This window comes from Megascapheus bottae, chromosome 17 (assembly GCF_031878675.1).
Source record: "Megascapheus bottae isolate mThoBot1 chromosome 17, mThoBot2.hap1, whole genome shotgun sequence".
Classification (NCBI taxonomy): Eukaryota; Metazoa; Chordata; class Mammalia; order Rodentia; family Geomyidae; genus Megascapheus; species Megascapheus bottae.
In genome coordinates, this window is record NC_143525.1 from 16632904 (window position 1) to 16654518 (window position 21615).

The 21615-nt window shown below is 35.4% G+C and overlaps 1 protein-coding gene across 5 annotated transcripts in view; it reads right to left on the bottom strand.

Annotated features, from left to right (window-relative positions):
- Tanc2 (tetratricopeptide repeat, ankyrin repeat and coiled-coil containing 2) overlaps window positions 1–21615 on the bottom strand; it is a 247578-nt gene that overhangs the window by 207689 nt on the left and 18274 nt on the right. For all 5 annotated transcript variants that reach the window (XM_090349974.1, XM_090349973.1, XM_090349972.1 and 2 more), the window contains exon 2: window positions 7592–7681. In XM_090349974.1, the coding sequence (XP_090206100.1) occupies window positions 7592–7658 (67 nt within the window). In that variant the 5' untranslated portion in view covers window positions 7659–7681. The remainder of the gene's footprint in view (window positions 1–7591; window positions 7682–21615) is intronic.

A 21615-nucleotide genomic window follows, 5' to 3' on the forward strand; every position in this document is an offset into this window, starting at 1 on the left:
CTACCACTTGAGCCTCAGCACCACTTCCGGCTTTTTTTTTCTATGTATGTGGTACCAAGGACTCGAACTCGGGTCTTCATGCATGCTAGGCAAGCACTTTAACCACTAGGCCAAACTCCCAGCTCCCACTTTTAGATACTACTCTAGAGACAGGAAAAATTATGTCCACATAAAAATCTGTGTGTGAACGTTCATGTGGTAATATTCATAATCACCAAAAAAGAAAATAATCCAAATATTTTCCAATAAATAAATAAATACCCTATATCCAATGGTGAGCCACTTTAACCAATTATTAAACCCAAGAATGTAGTCAAGGGACACTCCAATGAATAACTAATAGGTCAGAATTACTGGAGGTCCAGACTTGACATTCATGTCTGAAGAGGAAAGTGGTCTTGTGGGAGCAGCATTTAACTTGTTTACTGATGACATATAGCATAATCTGTTACAGATGAGGTCTTACTTCAAAGTAAACTACAGCTCCAGTACTTTATCGGATCCATGTAATCGTGGATGCAAAAATTATAACAGAAAGGAAGGAAGAAAGATATGCCTTGATAGTACTTTAGCATTGGAGAATAAAATTTTTGAAAGATTAAGAGAAAGAAGTTGAAAGTGAGGCATGGTAGTGTATACTTTAAGTAGGAGGACTGAGGTCAGATGTCAGTGGAAGACCCTACGTGAAAACTAAACTGAAGGGAACAAAAGGACTAGAAGCACTGGTTCAAGTAGTAGAACACTTGCCTAGCAAGTACACTTCAGTACTGATTTAAAAAAAAAAAAACTTGAAATATTTTTAAATGACTTTGATTTACTAGCAGTCTGGTCATTAGTTTCCAAGAGAACAAAGTAGAATGATAAACACAATGTTTTGGGTAATGAAATGATTTCACTGGCAGACTACTGTATAAATAACACGTGACAGATAAGGTATAAATTTTTAAACTAAAAAACCATAACCAAGCATTATGTGGAATTACTTTTTTTTTTCAGTATGATCTTTCTCCCAGTGAACATTCACAAGTCTGTCCCTAATACTTGAAAAACCTGACCGTTTAGAAGTACCAAATTAACAAAAAAAAATCGTGTTTCTTTAAAAAAAAAATCTCTAAAAGAAAAATTAAGGGTAAGTCTCCCATCCATTTATATTTCAGACTACTGAGGAATTCTCCTGGTCAAACACAGTGATCTATTTTCTGAAATGATTGTGTGGATAGTTTTTCAGGAAGGGCTGATCATACTAAAATCTTATGGTTTTGAGGCCCACTCCTTAACTTTGCATGTAAGAAATCAAGTATTTTAAGATCATCTAAGTGGAAAGACTAGGATTGATTTATACTATAACAACTCTATAATCTTCCTATTAAAATATTAATATTAGCCAGGTGTTGGTGGCTCATGCTTATAATCCTAGCTACTCAGGAGGTTGAGATCTTAGGACCAAGGTTCTAACTTACTATGAGCAGAAAATTTTCCAATACTCTTATTTCCAATTAGCCACCAAAAAGCCAGAAGTGGATCTGTGGCTCAGTTATTAGCCTTGGCCTTAAGTTTGGCTCCAGGACAGGCACACAGGTGAGCCCGTGTGCGCGCGCGCGCACACACTCACACACACACACACACACACACACACACACACACACACACACACACACACACACACAAATAGCATTATTAAACCCCATTTGTACAATGAATACTACAATTTATGCTAATTTTTGGTACAAAATTTTTAGTACAAATACTAAGGCTTGAATTAGAAGTCTCTTGTTCTTCCTTAATTGGCTTCTTTGCAAAAAGCTGGTGTTCTACCACTTGACCTACACATCCACTTTCAGCTTTTTGATGGTTAAGTAGAATTAAGAATCTCTTGGACTTGTCTGTCCCCACTGACTTACAACTTTTATTCTCAGATCTCAGCTTCCTGAGTAGTGAGAAATACAGGTATGAGCCAGAGTGTCAGCTAATGCTTTTAAAAAATAAATGTTATTGGGCCAGGAGTTTGGCCTAGTGGTAGAATGCTTGCCTAGCAGGCACGAAGGCTTGCCTAGCATGCAAGAAGACCCAGGTTCTATACCTCGGTACCACATACATAGAAAAAAGCCAGAAGTGGTGTTGTGGCTCAAGTGATAGAGCTCTAGCTTTAAGAAAGCCCAAGGACAGGCCCTGAGTCTAAGTCCAGGATTGGCAAAAATAAATAAGTAAGTATTATTAACACACTTAAAGAAGCCCCATTTTTTTATTTTTTATTTTCTATTGTAATTAATAGAAAGGGTTACATTATATTCGCCAGATAAAGGTGCATTACTTAACAATCATTGCTACCCCTTCTCAGGTTTTTGTCTCCATTACCCCCGACTCCCTCCCCTCATTTTGTTTCCCCCTTGCCTATCCTATTTCAAATAAATAAACATATATACAATATATCAGATAACAAGGTAAGGTACTGTAACAATATAAGATAAGCAAGGGACAACAAAAGAGATGAGAAATAACATAGTACATTAAGAACAACAATCATACATTATATGACTCTTGTTTCTATATCCTGGAGGTCCTTTCATTTAACCTCATCCTATATGGTCTTATGTATCTATGTTTTGCCCTATTGTAAACTTCTGTTAGGAAAGTCCAAGGTTTCTACTGATTATGACAAATGAGGGAAACCATTGAGCCTATGTTCCTTATGAGCAAATGTGGACTTATTCTTCTCATTTCTGGTATAGGTAAAAATGTCACACTCCACCATTATCTATCTAGCCCTAGCATTCATGCTAACAGAATCCTGACTTCATTCTAGGTACTTGTTTTAAGGGAAGCTAGTTCTCTTCCTAAGCTAAGAAGCGATATCTGATCAGCAAATTCATCTTAATAACATTTGCAGTTACATTAATGGGTTGAAGAAAGGTTACAATTTGGCTTTCAGTTATTTTCTTTACTCTTAAAATGGAAACAAAGAAAAGGTCAGTTGTTATACTAGTCTTAAAACAATACAATTTACAATACAAAACCTGAAGGTACTGCAGTCTTTTTGCAGCTACCTAAGAACAATCTAAGAATAATAACCAATGTTCTGAAAATAGAAATATAAAGAGGGAAAGAAACTCTGAAAATAGAAATACAAAAGGGAAAAAAACTGAGTCTTTGATGCTGCCGCTAAGCTTCAGAAATAATTTGTTACAGGCTGCTTTTGTTGAAAAGCTTGAACTCTGTACTTGGGCTCATGACTTAACCAAAAGCAGAACAGTGTGGCACCCTTGTCTTCATTTTTGTCTCTGTTATTGTTTTAAGCCATTCACTTTGGAATCCAGGAAAGATAGTGCCAATTGATAGAAAATACCTTCAAAATATGGAGGAAACTGTCCTCAAGGAAAAGAATGGCAGAATTCCTCTTCAGGAAAGACTATCAGACAGACAACAATAACTTGTCTATACTGACAAAACTGTTGCCTCAGGTTGTAACAAAGAAAAAAACCATAAGATCAGTCAGTCCATAGTGATCAACTAGGCCATTCTTTGACCAGAACTGTTTAATATTATGCATACTAATAGGTAGCAACTAGCTACAAATGATGGTGATATCCAGAGAAAACCTAAAATTGAAAGTACTTCAAAGTCTCCAGTCTAGGCAAGTACTCTACCACTAGGCCAAACTCCTGGCCCATTATCTGATATATCAGATATATTTGTATTTGGTTATTTGAAATTGGATAGGGAAGGGGGGAAAACAAGATGAGGGGTGGGGGTGGGGGGAGGGAAATGGGGACCAAGACATGTGAAAGGGTATCAATGTATGTGAATTAATGCATCTTCTATCTGGAAAATATCATGTAACCCTTCTATTAATTACAATAAAAAATATATGAAAAAAAGATCTCCAGTCTTCACAGAAAAAAATAATGTTAGATAGCAGAGAGACATATGTGGTGACTATGCAAGGAACAAATCACAGGGTCTCTTGAGAGAGAATACTGTAATGAAACTTTGCAACTTAAACGTGGTATTGCTGGGACAGAGAGTTTGGCCTAGTAGTATAGTGCTTGCCTAGCGTACATGAAGAACCTGGTCAATTCCTCAGTACCACATATATAGAAAAAAGCCAGAAGTGGTCCTGAGGCTCAAAGTGGTAGAGCTCTAGCCTTGAGAAAGTCCAAGGACAGTGCTCAGTCCCTGAGCTCAAGCGCAGGACTGGTGGGAAAAAAAGTAACATGGCTCACCTCGTTCATGGACTGTAACAAGATGGATGTTTTTAGGTACTCCACACACCTAAGGATTAATGACAGGCTTCATTTTAGGCTAAGCTAAGTCAATGAATACTTCCTAGGACAGTGCTTGATGCACCTACTGAGACCAGTAAACCCATCAGACGTAATTTGGCAAACCCACAAACTTTGGAACACTGACTTTGTCTCATGGGCTATTCCTGAGGAGGGACTTAGCTCTCCAAGCTCAATAAAAACTTATGACGGGGTGAAGATCATTATCAGTAATAATATTATATAAGTAAAAAATTTAGCTATGTCCCCCTCCCCCATTTTTTTTACATAACCAAGGGGTAGACTAGGTTTGGCCTAGGGCCATGGTATTCCAACCTCTGGTATAGAAGGAAAAGGAGCTAAAATTATAAGCTAGACCTCATTATTCACTGATTCATCCCACAAGACTTGCTAAATTCACAGTGGCCATCATATGGGAGATTGCAAGCTTTTCTGTGAGGGTGAGTAAGATCTCCCCAATCAGAAGGTGTTTGGATATGGCAGTCTTGCTAAAGAGAGAGGAGATGTGTGGCATTACACACAGATCTCCCTCTAGATGTTATCCAATCCCATTATTCACCAAATCCCAAATCATCAGTTCTTAATCATGGCTGCCACATACAGAAAAATCATTTTCCTGAGGAAGTCAAGTTAATTAGGATACATTGTATCAAGTATGGAAATGTCACAAAGAAACCCCTTCCTTGTACAAATAATGCATGCTAATAAAAATGCTAATAAATAACACTTTCTCTTTTGGAAGAAAAATACTACTTATTTCAGTCTCCACAGTTCTTTTAAATACAGTATCTGATATTGGAACAAAACACAGAAAAATGTGACACATGAATGAAATGAAAGAATCAGCAGAACATATAAAGTATTAAACTATCATTATTACTTATTGTAAATATGAAAAAATAAGATATAAAAATGAGAAAAGCAAATTTTAACAAAGAATTGGATTTTGTTTTTAAAACAAAATCCTAGAATTAAAACCTACTATTAAAATTTAACATTATTTGACTGGGCTTTGAAGAGAAGCTGACTAGAAACCAGTAGAACTATACTTACACATTATCAAAATAAAAAATCATAAATAAAAAAGAGAAATAACAAAGAAATATCAGGTAGTCTAACATACAAACTAAAGTCTCCCAAAAAGGTTTTAAAAAGACAAAATTAACACAAAAGAAACACAACTGAAGAAGAGAGTAACACAAACTAGAAAGCACACCAAAACCCAAACAAGATAACAGAAAAAAAATCAAACTTGTAAGACTATCATAGTCAAATAATAAAGACAGGCCTCTTAATACTCTAGGAAAGAACAATGAAAATTGGGTGGCAACTGTTCAGAAACAATAAAATCCAAAGACAACAGAAAAGCATTTTCTAAATGTTCAGAGTAAAATAACTGCCAATCTAGTTTTATACCCAAGAAAAATAACCTTCAAAAGTGAAGGCATGAATAATGAGAAGGGTGATATTGATTAAGAAGCATTGTACTCATAAACTGACATGCTAAATAGTAACCCCTTCACACAAATACTTAAAGATAGTAACAATTTAATTTTTCGTGAAGGCAAATAAAGACATTTTGGCAAAGCAAAAATGAATTGTTTGCTATAAAATGACTCCTCATAAAAGAAAATTCTAAAGATGTTCTTCAAACATAAAGCAAAGTAATTCCACAAAGATTTAAAAAATGAGGGATACAGGTAGGTGTTTTAAAAATCAGTGAAAAATATGTTGATAAATCTAATAGTTGACTAAATAAATGAAAATGCCTTCTAGAAAGCTGGGTGTGGTACTATATAGCAACCAAGATGCAGAGACACAAAACTGTGAATAAATTTGATCTCCGTTCTATTTTCTGGCACACAGATCTAAAACTTTGGAATTCCCAAAGTTTTGATTTTTATGCTAAGATGACTGGAAGGAGGCTTTTAGGGCAGCCTTAAAATGAGGGTCTGTTGAAGGGGGCACAATATGATTAGCATTAGAACTTTTAACTTTAGCCTTGGCCTCTGGGCAGGGGTATAAGTTGAATCAATCATCTATATATAATGAAGACTACACAAATAAAGAAATGCTGAGGTTTGGAGGGTTTCTTAGTTGAAAACCACACAGAGAAAGGGCAACAAACTGAGAAAGGGCATGGAAAGCTCAGTGGTGCTCCACACCTTGCCCTACCCATCTCTTTCAGTGGGCTGTTCTTGAGTTGCAGTCATTTCAAATAATCCAGTAATATTCTAAGTAAACTTGGTTTCTTAAGTTCTGTGAGCCATTCTAGCAAATAATTGGGGTCATGGAAGGGTCACAGGAACCTCCAACTTGCAGCCAAATCAGGCTGAAGTTGTGAGTAACCTGGGGACCCATCTGCAACTGACATACAAGCATCAAAGCCTGTGAACTCTGCAGTCTAGACTTACTCCGCGTCTACAGAGAATTAAGAGTTAAAACTCAAATGAATTGAATTATAAAACACCCAAGTCAGTATCTGCCAGAAAATGGAATTGCTATGTATGAGGGTAGAATGCATATCTGGTCATCAGAGTATTGATAGTACATGGGAAAGAAATTCTCCTTTAATTCTTATAAAGAGACCTAAGAATAACCAGAAAATCATCAACTGCCTAAAATTTTTAAGTAAACTTTTAAATACTTAAAGGTCAAGAGGAAATCACAATGGAAAATTTAAAAGCATTTTGAAATAGATGATGATGGACATGATATTAATGTCAACTTTAAAATGAAAAAAACTTTTATGAGGTCAAACAAACTTCTAAAGAATCCAGTAAGTCTACCACCGATTATTACCAAAATCTTCTGTACATTTCTCCTTGATATTCTTTTCCTAAAATTTTGTTTCATTTATCTTACAATACTGACTTGCCCTCTTCTTTAAAAATAAAACCTTTATATATTTTATTTTTAATACCTTTGTAAATACAGAACATGTGTTTTACTTTCTAACTTAATAAAACAGTTCCTATCTTAAAAGTTTCCCACCCCACAGTGTCTAGAATTGCAATAATTTTCCATATTAATTTAAAATAATTTAGGTCTAGACAGATATACAAAAATATTATTCTCCATATTTATTCTACATAAGTATAATTCCTTTGCAAAATTTTCCTTTACTAGTTCCCAGTAAGTATTCATATGTTGCTACTTTTAGAGTATTCAGCCTATAGAAATATTATGCTTTTTGCTCTAAGTTTAAAATACCATTTAAATTAAAAATGTGTTATACCAGTAATTCAGACCTCTAAAACACTATATATTTCTAAAATATTTCACAGAATAAATGTAATATAATCACTTACCACTTGACCTGTTTTTACGACTTGATTTCCCACCAGTAAGAAGCATCTTAAGACTATTCCGAAACATGGTTGTACTCTTCTAGTATAGAACTATAAAAGAAAACACAGAAAAATGTTTAAGAAGACTTGATTCTCTATTCAAAGTACTTCTAAGAATTTAATTCATATAAACATAATTCACTATGCTTAAATATATGGTAACATGTAACTATATGGCCATCAAATACTATTAATAGTGGGACAAAGGGTGAACATATGTATGCAGCAGCAATACTCACTAGACACTATGTTGAAAATAAACTATACAACTTTGTTGGGGGGAAAAATCGGGCCAAACAAGTAAAGAGGTGACACTGTTCAAAAAGAAATGCAGCTGGGCACTGGTGGTTCACACCTACAATCCTAGCTACTCAGGACCACAGTTAACTGGAAGCCTCAAAAGTCTTATCTAATTAACTGGCAAAATGTTGAAACTGGAGGATGGCTTAAGTGGTACAGCACCATTGTAAGTGAAAAGACCCAGTGAGAGTGCAAGTTCAAACTCCAATCTCAGCACACAAAAAAGAAAGGAAGGGAGGGAGGGAAGAAAGGAGAGAAAGGAGAGGAGAGAAGAGGAAAGGAGAGGAGAACAAAGGATAGAGGAAGGAGTGTTGGGGGGTGGGGGAGATAGCAACAACACTAAAAACATCATTAAAAGATAGATGAGTACCAGTGGTGTATGCTTGTAATTTGAGCTACTCAGGAGGCTGAGATACAATGATCACAATTCTAAGCTAGTCTTAGCAGGCAAATAAGAGACTTATTTCTAATTAACCAACAAAGGCTGGAAGTGGAGCTTTGGCTCAAGTGGTAGAGTGTTAGCCTTGAGCAAAAAAGCTCAGGAACAGTACTCAGGCCACAAGTTCAAGCCCAGGAGTGGCACCAGAAAAGAAATAAACCTAACAATATCAAATACTGCCCAAGACTGAAACAAAACTGAGAACAACTAAATATCCAGTACATTATTTTGACAGTAAAAAATGATACAATCACATTTTAGTGAAAGTCCTGCTTAGCACCATTCCCATATATATTTTTATTCAAGAAAAATTAAAACATGTGATAATAAAAAGACTAATAGAATTATTTAGTAGTGTTTTTCGGTAGCCAATTTTACAATAGCCAATAAGTGGCCTAGGTACCCATCAACAGAATGAATAATCTGTGGGACATTCATATTCAAATTGCAAAAAAAAAACACTTAGAAATAAAAAGGTATGAGTTCTCATGTATTCAACTACATCAACAAATTTCCAAATAAATATGCTGAGAAAAAAATACACCTACATAAAAGTAGATGCCTTGCCAGGTGCTGGTAGCTCATGCTTGTAATCCTAGCTACTCAGGAGACAGATCTGAGGATCACGGTTCAAAGCCAGCTTGGGCATGAAAGTCTGTGAGATTCTTATCTCCAATTAACTGCTAAAAAACCTGAAGTGGCACTGTGGCTCAAAGTGGTAGAATGCTAGCCTTGAGCTGAACAGCTTAGGGACAGCTCCCAGGCCCAGAGTTCAAGCCCCACAATCAATACACACAAAAAAAGTGTATTCATTGAATTATTCCATTTATATCAAGTTCAAGAATATAGTAATTTAGGAACTAGAACCATATCTCAGCCTGCCTAGCAAACATAAAGCTCTGGGCATAAACCTCAGGATCAAGGGGAAGGAAAAAGATGAGGATAAGGAAAAGGTGGAAGAAGAGGAAGAAAAAATAATTTATTAGAAGTATTAGAATAATCAGTATCACTTAGAGGTAGATAAAAGGATTAATTAAAAAGAGGATATTCAGAAACTTCCTAGGATGTTGATAATATTTTGCCACTTGATAAAATCTGAGATACACAAGTTACATATTTGTCAAAATCTACCAAATGTTTACAACACATCTCTATAACATATTTTATGTAAAATGAACAATAAAAGAGTAGAGAAAGAGTGAACTCTATTTAATGATGATATTGATGTTTAAATATTTAGGGAAAGCATACCAATCAATGAAATTTACTTTGAAATGCATCAAAAATAATACAGAAGGATGGAGGTACAGGAAAAAAAGATACGTGATAAAAGTAATTCAAGCAAAATGCTGACAGTGCAAATTACTGGTTACATATGTATTAATTAAAATTATTAAATAATTCTAAGTTACAACTCAGAGTATTTGGCCTTACTAAGTATTGACCTTAGTGAACTGGAATCACCTTGCCCAAGAAGTTTGTCTTACTATCTCAATCACAGAGAGGCCTTCAGCTAGTTAACTTACTAGTTTATAGGTGTCAAAGGCCAGTTTCCTTAATTTAAGAAGGGAACAACTTCATGGTATACTTTATGCACCAAATCTATCTCTTATGTTTTGTTTTTCTTCAAAAACTTATCTCTAAAAAATATATACTTGTTCATTCATGTCAGTTCCCCCGCTAACTATAAGCTGTAGATCATGGGACGGTTTTAACTCACTGTTACATATCTGTAATTGGAAGATAAGGACTGTTACACAGGAGGTGCTAAAAAGTATGTCTATTTTATTTGATTCATTATATTTTATTTATGTCATTGTCTACATAAAACCACTGCAGAGAAACCATGTCTTACTGATCTTTTTACCCTTAAAGCCTAGTTCATGCTGAGCTCTCGATGTTTCTTACATAAATAAATAATAAATAATTGAGCATCGAGCAGAGACTTCATTCATTACAATATTAACCTAGTAGGGCTAGAGTTGTGGCTCAGTGGTAGAATATAGGGCAAGGCTTTGGGTTCACCTCAGCACAGCAAAAAATAAAAAAAAGAATTTTAACTTAATAAATTGATAACATATATATACATACATACACACACACATATATTTACATATTTAGGTGGTACTGGGGTCTGAACTCTAGCCTTTGTGCTTGCTGGGCAGAATGCTTTACCATTTGCATCATGCCCCCAGGCCTGGCCTAGCCTAACAAAATTAAAGGGACATGATATACAAGTAAATTTGTATATATGATATACAAGTAAATCGACAAGAAAAGGTTTTAAATCAACTAAGATAATGGGGATAATATAACTGCATATGAAATAGATATATTTCTGCTAGGGAAAGGTATGAAAATGCTAAGAGATAGTGCCCAGCCCTGAGTTCAAGCTCTGATACTGGAACCAAAAAATAAAAAGCCGGGTACCACAATAATTAAAAAGTATAGAGCCCCTGACTTATCACTTACTAGTTATATCATATTGGGCAGGCTACTTAAGCTGTCTATACCTTACAGCTAAATATTGTTAAGGTTTGGATCTGAAATGTCCTAAAAAGGCTTAAGGGTGATGATACTGTTAGAAGACAGCAGAAACTTTGGGAAATATGACTTGGAGAAAGTTAGGTAAAAAGGGATATGCCCTTAAAAGGGATGCTGAGACCTCAGCTCCTTCTTGTTTTTGCTTCCACCATGATGCTGTACCTTGCTGCAGGCCTAAAGCAATGAATGGGACCAAGCAACCAGACTGAAATCACTGAAGCCATGAACCAAACTAAATGTTTCCTCTTTTTTTGCTAGTCCTGGGCTTGAACTCAGGATCTGATACAATCCTTGGATACTTTGCTCAAGGATACTTTGTCATTTGAGCCACAGTGACATTTCCAGCTTTTTTCTGTGTATGTGGTACTGAGGAACAGAACCCAGGGCTTCGTGCATGCTAGGTGAGCACTCTACCACTAGGCTACGCTCTTGGCGCAATGTTTCCTATTTTTAAGTTACTTATCTCAGACACTTCGTCACAGGATGGAAAGCTATCACAGGATGGAAAACTAACACCATTGTGAAATTAAATATGTAACATTTAGAAATTAGCATGATACCTGACATCTAGCAAAAGAAACTTAAATTTTGGTCATTTTAGGAGGCTTATATCTTCTTTCAGGACAATTAACCAATACAAACACATACTATAAACAAATTTTATCACCATGGGAATTGTTTATAAAAAAAATTTAAGAAAGCCATGTTCCAGTGGCTCATGTCTATAATCCTCACTACTTAGAAAGCTGAAATCTGAGGATTATAGTTCAAAACTAGCCTAGGAAGAAAGTGCGAGATTCCTAACTCCAGTTAACCAGCAGAAAGCTGGAAGAAGAGTTGTGGCTCAGGTTCTAGAACACTAGCCTTGAGCAAAAAAGCCAAAGGACAGTGTCCAGGCCCTGTTGTGGTGCTTGAAGAAGCCCACATACAAGCAGTGAAAAATATTTTAAAAATAAAAAAATTATGGTATTTGTTCAAAGGTACCCTTACAAGTACATATTGATTTCTTTTTTAAAAGCCTATATATAAGCCCTTACCAGTGTTCAATTGACTATCACAAAGCATCAGCAGTAAACTCTTAAGCTGTGATCTCCATAGTTATTAGTGACAGTGCATAATCAATAGGCTCCATCTCTAACCCACAGGGGCTTACCATTCCATCCATAAACAACTAAGAGTGAAGATCATCTGAGTTTTGTAGTTATATCTAGCAAAGCTCTAATATCTTAAAACTTGAGGCCAAGAGTTTGGCCTAGTGGTAGAGTGCTTGCCTAGCATGCACAAAGACCTGGATTCGATTCCTCGGTACCACATACATAGAAAAAAAACCAGAAGTGGTGTGGAGACTCAAGTGGTGGAGCTCTAGCCTTGAGAAAGTCCAAGGACAGTGCTCAGGCCCTGAGCTCAAGCCCAGGACTGGCAAAACAAACAAACAAACAAACAACAACAAAAACAACAACAAAAAACCAACTTGAGACAGTGCTCCCAAATAAGGATGAGCTATATTGGTAAAAAATGGGAAGATCTGCAGAGTCACACAGGATTAAATGGGAGAACATAAACACAACTTTTAATAGGAGTCTCAAAGGTAAAGTTTGCTTTTAAGAATAGCAAAAATATCTATTAATGAAAAAACTAGCTATACACTATTTCAGGATGCAAAATAACACAGAGGAATACTTTCCAGGACCAGAACTGTTGGAAAAAAGGGAAAACATCCTCACTGTCAACTCTGATGCCAGAAGATTACTCAATAGTACTCTCAAATGAAAGCAGAAAATCACCTCTTTCTCTGTTCATGTTTAGCAACATATATCAAAATCTCCCAAGTAAGAGGGACACAATGATCACACAGAAAAGGTACATGATGACTTGGATAGGATCTTTAGTTCATTCTCAAATAATAGTGAAATACTTTCCACTAGTACACATGAATGCAACGACTTCCCTTTACTATAGACATTAATATATCAGCCTCTGACCGTGGATTTTGCCTATAATATATCCAGGGCAAAAATACAAGAATGATATACTGCAAATGGATGGAGAAATGGTGCTGAGAAATTGTAATGTACAGAAAATGAGGGAAAATGTATCTTAGTTCAGTAGAACTAAGTGTTAGAATGACAACACTTTCTTTAGATCAGGAAATTCAATCAAAATTCTGGTCTGTCATACATTGAGGATGCCTACAAAACACTTTTTAGGTATCATGACAATGCTTCAAAATGACAGCAGAATATATGGATATGCTCTCCTAACTTACTCTACTGTCTTAAGGGGGAAGTAAAAGCCCTCCCTTCCTTAGAATAACATGTTTCAAATAAGAACATCATAGCAGGACTGAGTCTTCTTACCTATACTTGTCCAATCACTACTACTGCTGGAAGTTCTTTAGTTTACTCAAAAATCAAGTCTTTAGTTTACTCAAAATTCTTGTTGCTTGAGTTTATTACTATAAAACATTTTAAGTCATTTATTTTGTGTATTAAAATAAGCTTAGGAATATGGACAGAAAGAGAGGAGGGGAAAAGAGGAGAGGAAAAGGAGAAAGAAATGGAGAGAGGAGCCTGGTGTGGTGGCTTATGCCTGTAATCTTCACTACTCAGGAGGCAGAGATCTGCAGAGCTCGGTTCAAAGCCATCCTGGGCACTAAAGTCTGTGAGACTCATTTCCAATTAACCACAAGAATACTGGAAGTGGTGCTATGGTTCAAGGGGTAAGGAGGTAGTCTTGAGCTGAAGAGGTCAGGAACAGCACCCAGGCCCAGAAGAGTTCAAGCCCCACACCAACAAAAAAAAAAAAGAAAGAAAGAAAGAAAGAAAAGAAAGGAAAAAAGAAATGAAGAGATGGGGAAAAAGGAGGGAGGAAAAGAGAGAGGGAGAAAGAGAGAGAGAGAAGGAGAGAGGGAGGAAGAGAGGAAGAAAGGGAGGGAAGACATATGAAAGAAGAATCAAGGGAGGGCCAGGTATGGTGGCTCATGCTTGTAATTCCAGTAACTTGGGAGACAGAGATGAAGAGGATCACATTCAAGGCCTGGCCAGGTAAAAAGTTAACATGACTTTGTACTAATAAATAAGCTAGACATAGTGGTATAGGAATATTGTCCCAGCTAGTGAAGAGGCATACTATAGGAACATCATCGTCCAAGCTAGCCCAGTCAAAAACACAGATGTTATTTGAAAAATAACTAAAACAAAGATGGCTGAGGGAATGGCTCAGGTGGCAGAATATAAATTCAAATATAAATTCAAACCACAGTGCTACACATACACACAAAATGGAAGGAGGCGAAAGACAATTAAGAACCAATAGAGGGTCTATTAAGGTAAATAGTTTTGGAACATAAGTACTAAACCATGGAATATAATGTATGATTTTTTAAAATATATGGTACATCTATTTATTTTAAGAAAGCTCTCAAGTTTTATTGTTCAATGAAAAAACATATAATTTATTACAAATTTTAAAATATGTGTTTAAGAAGATATATATATTTAGAACTGAGGGATAGACTAGTGACAATGCATAAAAAACTGCATAATTTCATAGGCGATGAATGTAGAACTGAAAAGGAGATATGCATTAACCTATTAAATATAAATTTTACTTTTGTAATTTAAAAAACTTTTAAGTATTTATATTTTTATTTTAGGTAAGTAAGATTCAACATGACACATACTACATTCACCATATCTATCCAAATATTTTCATCAGGTTTAAAATATTACTCAGTATAGATTTTATTTATTAAGTCAGTCTAAAGTCTCTGTGAATCACAACAGAGCAGATACAAATCTCACAGAATGAAGACTGAAAGAACTCTTAAACAAATTGTTGGCTTTCAAGGTGACTATCACACCAATCTACAATGTCCCAATTGTATGTTCAAATTTATCTCTGAAAAGCTTAATTTTTTGGATTATTTCTATTCACTCATTTCATAATGAAATATGTTGATGCTACACTAAAACCTTTTGTCCCCAGTTCAGCTAGAGGTCAAATGAAAAGCACATTTTCAAAGCAGTTACCACTACTTCCTGCCTGTTTCCCCTTGGTTTCTCTAAGTCATATAGCAAACAGGTCCAGCAATGTCTTTGAAATTATAATTAAACTGTGTGTTAAAGAAGTCCAGGCACTAAGCATTATTAGAAATAACATCAAAAATAGCCAAACACATATGAAAATAGGAAAAATGTATTTAAGCAACATACATTAGCTAAAATACCTTTTGGGGTTCACAATGGTCTCTAGGGTATGTTACAAACAGATAGTATCATTGCCTCAATTCTCTTTCTGTCATTAACCTATAAATAAGCAGAATGTCTTCTGGTCTTCTATTTATTTGGTGTTTATTAAACTCTAAGTATAAGCCCTTGCACAGGCATTACAGGACATTTTTTAAAGTTAATAAGCAGCTCCTGCCAAAAATAGCATCTATTTGGTGATGAAATTTAACAAGAAATGAACCCAATCCACAACAGAAGATGCTAAAAATCATGAGAAATTCTAAGTATAATGGGAGCTTACCAAATGATGAGATTATTTAGAGGTTTAAGTAAACAAATGTTTGCCAAGTGCCTACTATATGCTTTTGTATAAGGAAAACAATTCCCAACATAATTCCTGAACTAAAGAGATATTTATACAAAAACATCTGGTTTCTTTTCACCACCCTGCAGTATCCTTGCTTCCTTCTATTCTGATGCTCAGCTTCTGGACTATGCTGAATAACTGAAGCCAGAGTTGGTTATGTCTTCTACAAGTGTTGCAAAGCTGTAGTGAATTTGAAAATTAAGAGTATCTAAATTATATTCAGTGAAAAATCTCATTATTTCTGTCTGAATTCTATAGCCCTAATTGCACACCATTAAAAAAATAGTCCCAAGAATGATAGAAGGGGTAGGATTGATTGGAACATATTGTAAACATGTGTAGAAATTTAAGAGTGAAATCCTCCTCTGTATAACTAATGCAACCTAATAAAAAAAATCTCCCAGATATTTGAACCTTCTCTTGTAAGAAAAACTATTACCTTCACTAAACAAAAATATCTTAAGTGAAACAAAGATTGTGGCAAGTACACACTTCTAATTGCCAATAACCAGTTTAAAATTAGCATCATATTTAAAGTATTCCATATAGTATTTATACTAAATAGTTAAATCATACTCCTAACTGGAAAAATAAAGAAATTATATAATGAAATTAAAGAGTATGGTGCTTTAGACATGAACTACATTGCTATCTTCACTTCTATGATTAGTTGTTGAATAACTGTACAAACCTTTAGCCTTTCTGTTTCTCTTTTGCCATAAGAATTCCACTTGCCAGGTGCTAATGGCACCTGCAATCCTAGCTACTTAGGAGGCTGAGATCTGAGGAGTGTAGTTGGAAGCAAGCCTGGGAAGAAAAGTCCATGAGACTCTTATCTCCAATTAACCACTACAATACTGGAAATGGAGCTGTAGCTCAAAGTGGTAGAATGTTACTCAGGGGCAGCACCTAAGCCTTGAGATTAAAGTTCCATGACTGGCCAAAAGTAAATTAAAAATAAATACGATTTAAATTTCAAGGTCTGTTTTTAAGCAACAGAAATGTATAGTTATCTTCTACCTAAAAACTTCTAGCTAGTCAAAATTCTCACTATCATCCTTATTAACAGAATATTAATTTTGGATGAGGCAGTATTGTGCTTAACATAATCAGATTCTCAGGCTCCTTCTGTACAAAATCATAACAGGATATGAAAGCATAAGGATTATGGCCAAAGCTTTATGGAAAACTTTTTTTGCTGATAAACAGCAAAATATCTGGAGATCACAAAATATCTTGCAATCACCGGGAAAAACTACTTTCAAGGACAGCAGAGAATATAGGAGGGGCCTTGTCCCAGATGCCACTTTAGCACTTCCATAAAACTGGACTACCTATATCCAGATTTCCAACTATCTGAAGCAGGGGGTGGGTGGGAGGTGTAAAACCCTTCCTATTTGATTAAGCCACTGTACTTGGGTTTCTGTTAAATTCAGCTGAACACAATCCTTACTAAGCATGTAAAAAGATCTAAGAAAATGATCCAATAACCATATCAGTAAGGCAATCATTCCCACAAACTTCTCATTTAACAGCAGTGTTAAATTATTCATTGGTGAAGTAGTGTTAAATTATTTATCAGTAATGTAATGAAACAGTGAGATGTCAACTAACAAACATAAAACCTAGATATAAAGAAATGAGTATTATATTCATTAAGATAAAAATCATGTAAGTGATGATCAAAGAATGAATAGTTTTAATCATGAAAGGTGTCCTTGATAAGGCAGAAAAGAGCAAAACAGAATTAGGTGGACATTTTGTCATTAAAGCTTACACTCACTAATTCACTAGTATTTACCACTCACTAATATTTATAGTGATATCCTTGATATCACAACATGCAAGCTTCGAACACCAAATATTACAGAAAAAACTACATAAACTTAAGACATCTATATGAGATTATATGAAAAAAATAAGGTGCAAATGGGGAAGGAGGTAAATACTAGTAGAACTAGATTCTATTTCCAATAAAGTAAAATTTTAAATAAAGAGTTAATAACAGATCAGTTCATAAGAAAATGCTTTCTTAAAACTGAATGCTGACCTTTAAGTAAAGTACAAAGTGACAGTCAAAAGAGTACTACCAGGTAACTTTCTGGATCCTAATATAAAAGAGTTAGGAGTACTACATGAAATAAAATGGCAGAAAAAATAACAAAATAATCAGAGAAAATGTTAAGGATAGATCAAAACAGAATAGAAAAATAAAATGTGGTGATGGATGGGGTAAAGAGAGATGAAAGAGAATAATGAAAAGGATGGCATTGACCCAGAGACACTGTACTCATAAACTGATGTGTTGAAATCTCTTTGTACAACTATTTAAAAGATAACTTTATTTTTTAAAAAAAAGAAAATCAAGGATAAAATTAGAATTTCAGTGGACCTGCTTTCTTTCTTTCCTTCCTTATCCTACCCTTCCTCCATCCCTCTCTCCCTTCCTTTTCTTTCTTTCTCCCTTCCTTTTCTTTCTTTCTTTTTTTTTTCTTTCTTTTTTCCCTGATCCTGGGCTTGAATTCAGGGTGCTGTCCCTGAGTTTTTGTGCTCAAGGCTAGTGCTCCATCATGTGATCCACAGCTCCACTTTACCTTTTGGTGGTTCTTCTTTCCACTTGAAACTTTATTATCATTTACAAATTTTTTTCTCTATACAAACTATTCCAGTCCTCCCCTTTAATATATCTCTCCTTGTGAATTAATTAAAGAAAAATTTAAATTTTATTTTCTCTACCAGTTTCTCCAGTAATCTTCATGTGCATTCAAGCATTAAAAACTACTGTCTAGATTTTCTTCTGGCAAAATGTTCATTCACAGATCAAAGGGATAGAACAAAAAAATCACTAAAAATTACTCAGAGTGACAGTTGAGGAAATTAGCTTCAAAAGTATAATTATATTTTAAACAGGCATTTTAAAATGTAGACTACTTTAAATCTACAGTAGGAAGGCTTCCTTTAGTCAAATACAAATTCTAAAATCCTTGAGTAACAAAAAAAAATCACTTACATATATAAAAGTGACAACTCTCTACATAAAAGTTTACCATGTCCCAAAGTAAATAGCAATTGGCCAGCATAGCAGTGCAATCTATAATCCAAGCTACTAAGGAGGCAGAGATCAGGAGGATTAAGGTCTGAAGCTAACTATCAGCAAGGTGCCATCTCAATCTACAATGCAGGCAGGCATATAGTGCACACTTGTAATCCAAGCTATGCAGGAAACACAGTTATGAGGATTGTAATCCAAGCAAAACCATGAGAGACCCTATCTAAAAAATAACTACAGCAAAAAAAAAAGAAGTGGAGGCACTGATCAAGTGGTAGTGCCTCATCCATGATATACTGCCTCACTTCAGGCTAACTGATCCTAGTATTGAACCTCTAAAAAGAATTCACAACAAACCTTTTCTCTTTTTAAGCTGATTCATCAAGCATTTTGTTAGACAGAAAGCTGACTTAAAAAGACAGTACATAAAGATACTAAAGCTGACTGCGGAGTAGCAGCATAGTTTAAATGATATCATGCACAAGGCCCTGAGTTCAATGGTCAGTAATGGAAAAATAAAAACAAAAACAAAAAACCCCATACTAAATGAGATCCAGAAAGTATAAACTCTCTAGGAGACAAGGACCAAGGACTAAGAATTAACTACTGTATTTAGTAGCATGGCGAGGCGAGGAGTGGACACTACAGTCCTTTATAAGTGCATTTTCACTTGAATGAGGAAATTCTAACTGGGATTCAACAGAGAAGATATTCCAACATCAACGTATATACACAAAAGAATATTTATATAGTATTTTTATTGTGTAGCATATAGCTATACATAATAATTATAAAGATCTCTACAAATAGTAAAAATTGTATTATTAAATGAAAATGCACATGAGTTAAAAGAATAAAATCTGCATATGCTATTTAAAAAAATTAATAGAAGATGCATCAAACAAAACCATTATCAACCTGCCTGTAAAGCAAAGAGGAATCTTTATTTCATATATCTGGAAACTCAGCTATTAAATAGGAAGAGATCTCTAAAATGCATCAAGGCAGACCCAAGCACATCTGACGATTTTTTTTTTATTTTGGTCGGTCACAAGACTTGAACTCTGGGCCTGGGTGTCGTCCCTGAGCTCTTCAACTCAAGGCTACTGCCCTACCCCTTGAGCCATAGCTCCACTTCAGGTTTTCTGGTGGTTAGTTGTAGATAAGAGTCTCACAGACTTTAATGCCTGGGCTGGCTTTGAACCACAATCCTCAGTTCTCAGCCCACTGAGTAGCTAGGGTTATAGGCGTGACTCACTGCACCCGGCTCATCTGATGATCTTTAATAAATCATAACTACCCTCAAAACATCTGAAGCCAATGGTGGCCTAAAATAAAACAAGGGTCAGAATGAACCCTCAAAACAAATCACACTCTAGTTACTAGACAGATGAATTTACCTCAGTCTTTACCACTCGTTCACACAAAATTGCTATCATACAACCAAAACTTATAAAATAAAAAAACAAAAACCTTCCTTCAAGTCTTTCTAATGATCTAAACTAGTGATCAACTTTTTGACTTTCACCTTCAAATACATTCTTTTTTATTTACTTTGAAAATAGATCTGGGCCATTCAGATTTTTGTTTCCTTTTACTACTGGAACAGTGTTAAGCTTTATGGGTAGAAGGCCTCAGAGACATTTTTTGGGAAGCTAGAGTTTTGTTTCTGGGTTCCAGTGCATATGATTTCTCCATCATTTGGCTCCTTTAGCACAGATAGTTTATCTGTCATCAAGCTGCTTATTACAGTATAGGTAACTTCATCAGTGTCCTGCTACTATACTGTATGGCAGCCAGGAGGAGCCAACAGTCAGGACCTTCTAAAAGCATTTTGCCGCCAATAGTCTCATAGTGGAGCAGCTTTGGTAAGCACCTGTAGAATTTCCTTGGCTGGGTGGGTTTCCACCAAGTATAGATTTAAAGAAAAATTCTGCTATCACAGCACCACAATGCCATGCAGTGAGACAAAACATGCCCTTTCCCATAGGTCTGGCTGTCAGCCATGTCTGAGGGAGCAGTCCTTTTGAGCATTCTCTCTCAGTACAGAGTAGGGGCTTCTCATTATATCTACAATTCCTATATCCTTTCCCTTCTTCCTCGCTACTCTCATTCCTTGTTGAAGCTACCAATTCTTTATATTAAGTGTTCCTTATTCTAATTATTATATAGTTTCTCCTTCAGGACCGAACTAAAACTGATACAGAAGCCACCCCAAAAGGCATTTAATGTATAATTCTTGTCCATAAAATAAGAATAGGCAAAACTATAATAAAAGTTTTTTTTAAAAGATTATTTCTTGTGGGGCCGGGAGTTTGGCCTAGTGGTTAAAGTGCTTGCCTAGCATGCACGAAGAGCCGGGTTCGATTCCTTGGTACCACATACATACAAAAAAGCCAGAAGTGGTGCTGAGGCTCAAGTGGTAGAGCTCTAGCTTTGAGAAAGTCCAAGGACAGTGCTCAGGCCCTGAGCTCAAGCCCAGGACTGGCAAAAAAAAAAAAGATTATTTCTTGTTTGGCAGACAAGGCAGAAAATGAATAAAAAGAGACATGTGGAAACTTTCTTACATGATAAATATGTTCCATATCTTGTTTGGGGACAAGATTATATATGAAACTGTGAAAGGTCATTAAAATGAACATTAATATAGTATATTAATAGGATAGTTAATTCCATGTAAATCATACTTAAGTAAGAAATATACAACCTAAGGCTCCACAGAGAAATGTCTGATTATTCAACTGGGGTAGGACTGCAGAACAATGAACCTGGAGTAGCTCTAGAAATCAAGGAAGTGCCAAAATAATGATCAGTCTTAGAGCAATAAGGGAAGAGAAAGAATAAAAAGAATACAAATAGAAAATGAAGAAGTCAAATTATCACTACAAGGTAAGATATACTTAACAGATTCCTAAAATGGCTGGAAACAGTACCTCACACTTATCTATTAATTAGGTTGAAGTCCAGAGGATTAAGGTTTGAAGCCAACTAGGACAGAAAAGTCCATGAAAATTCTTCTCCAGCAAAAAGTTGGGCTAGAGGTGTGACTCAAGTAAT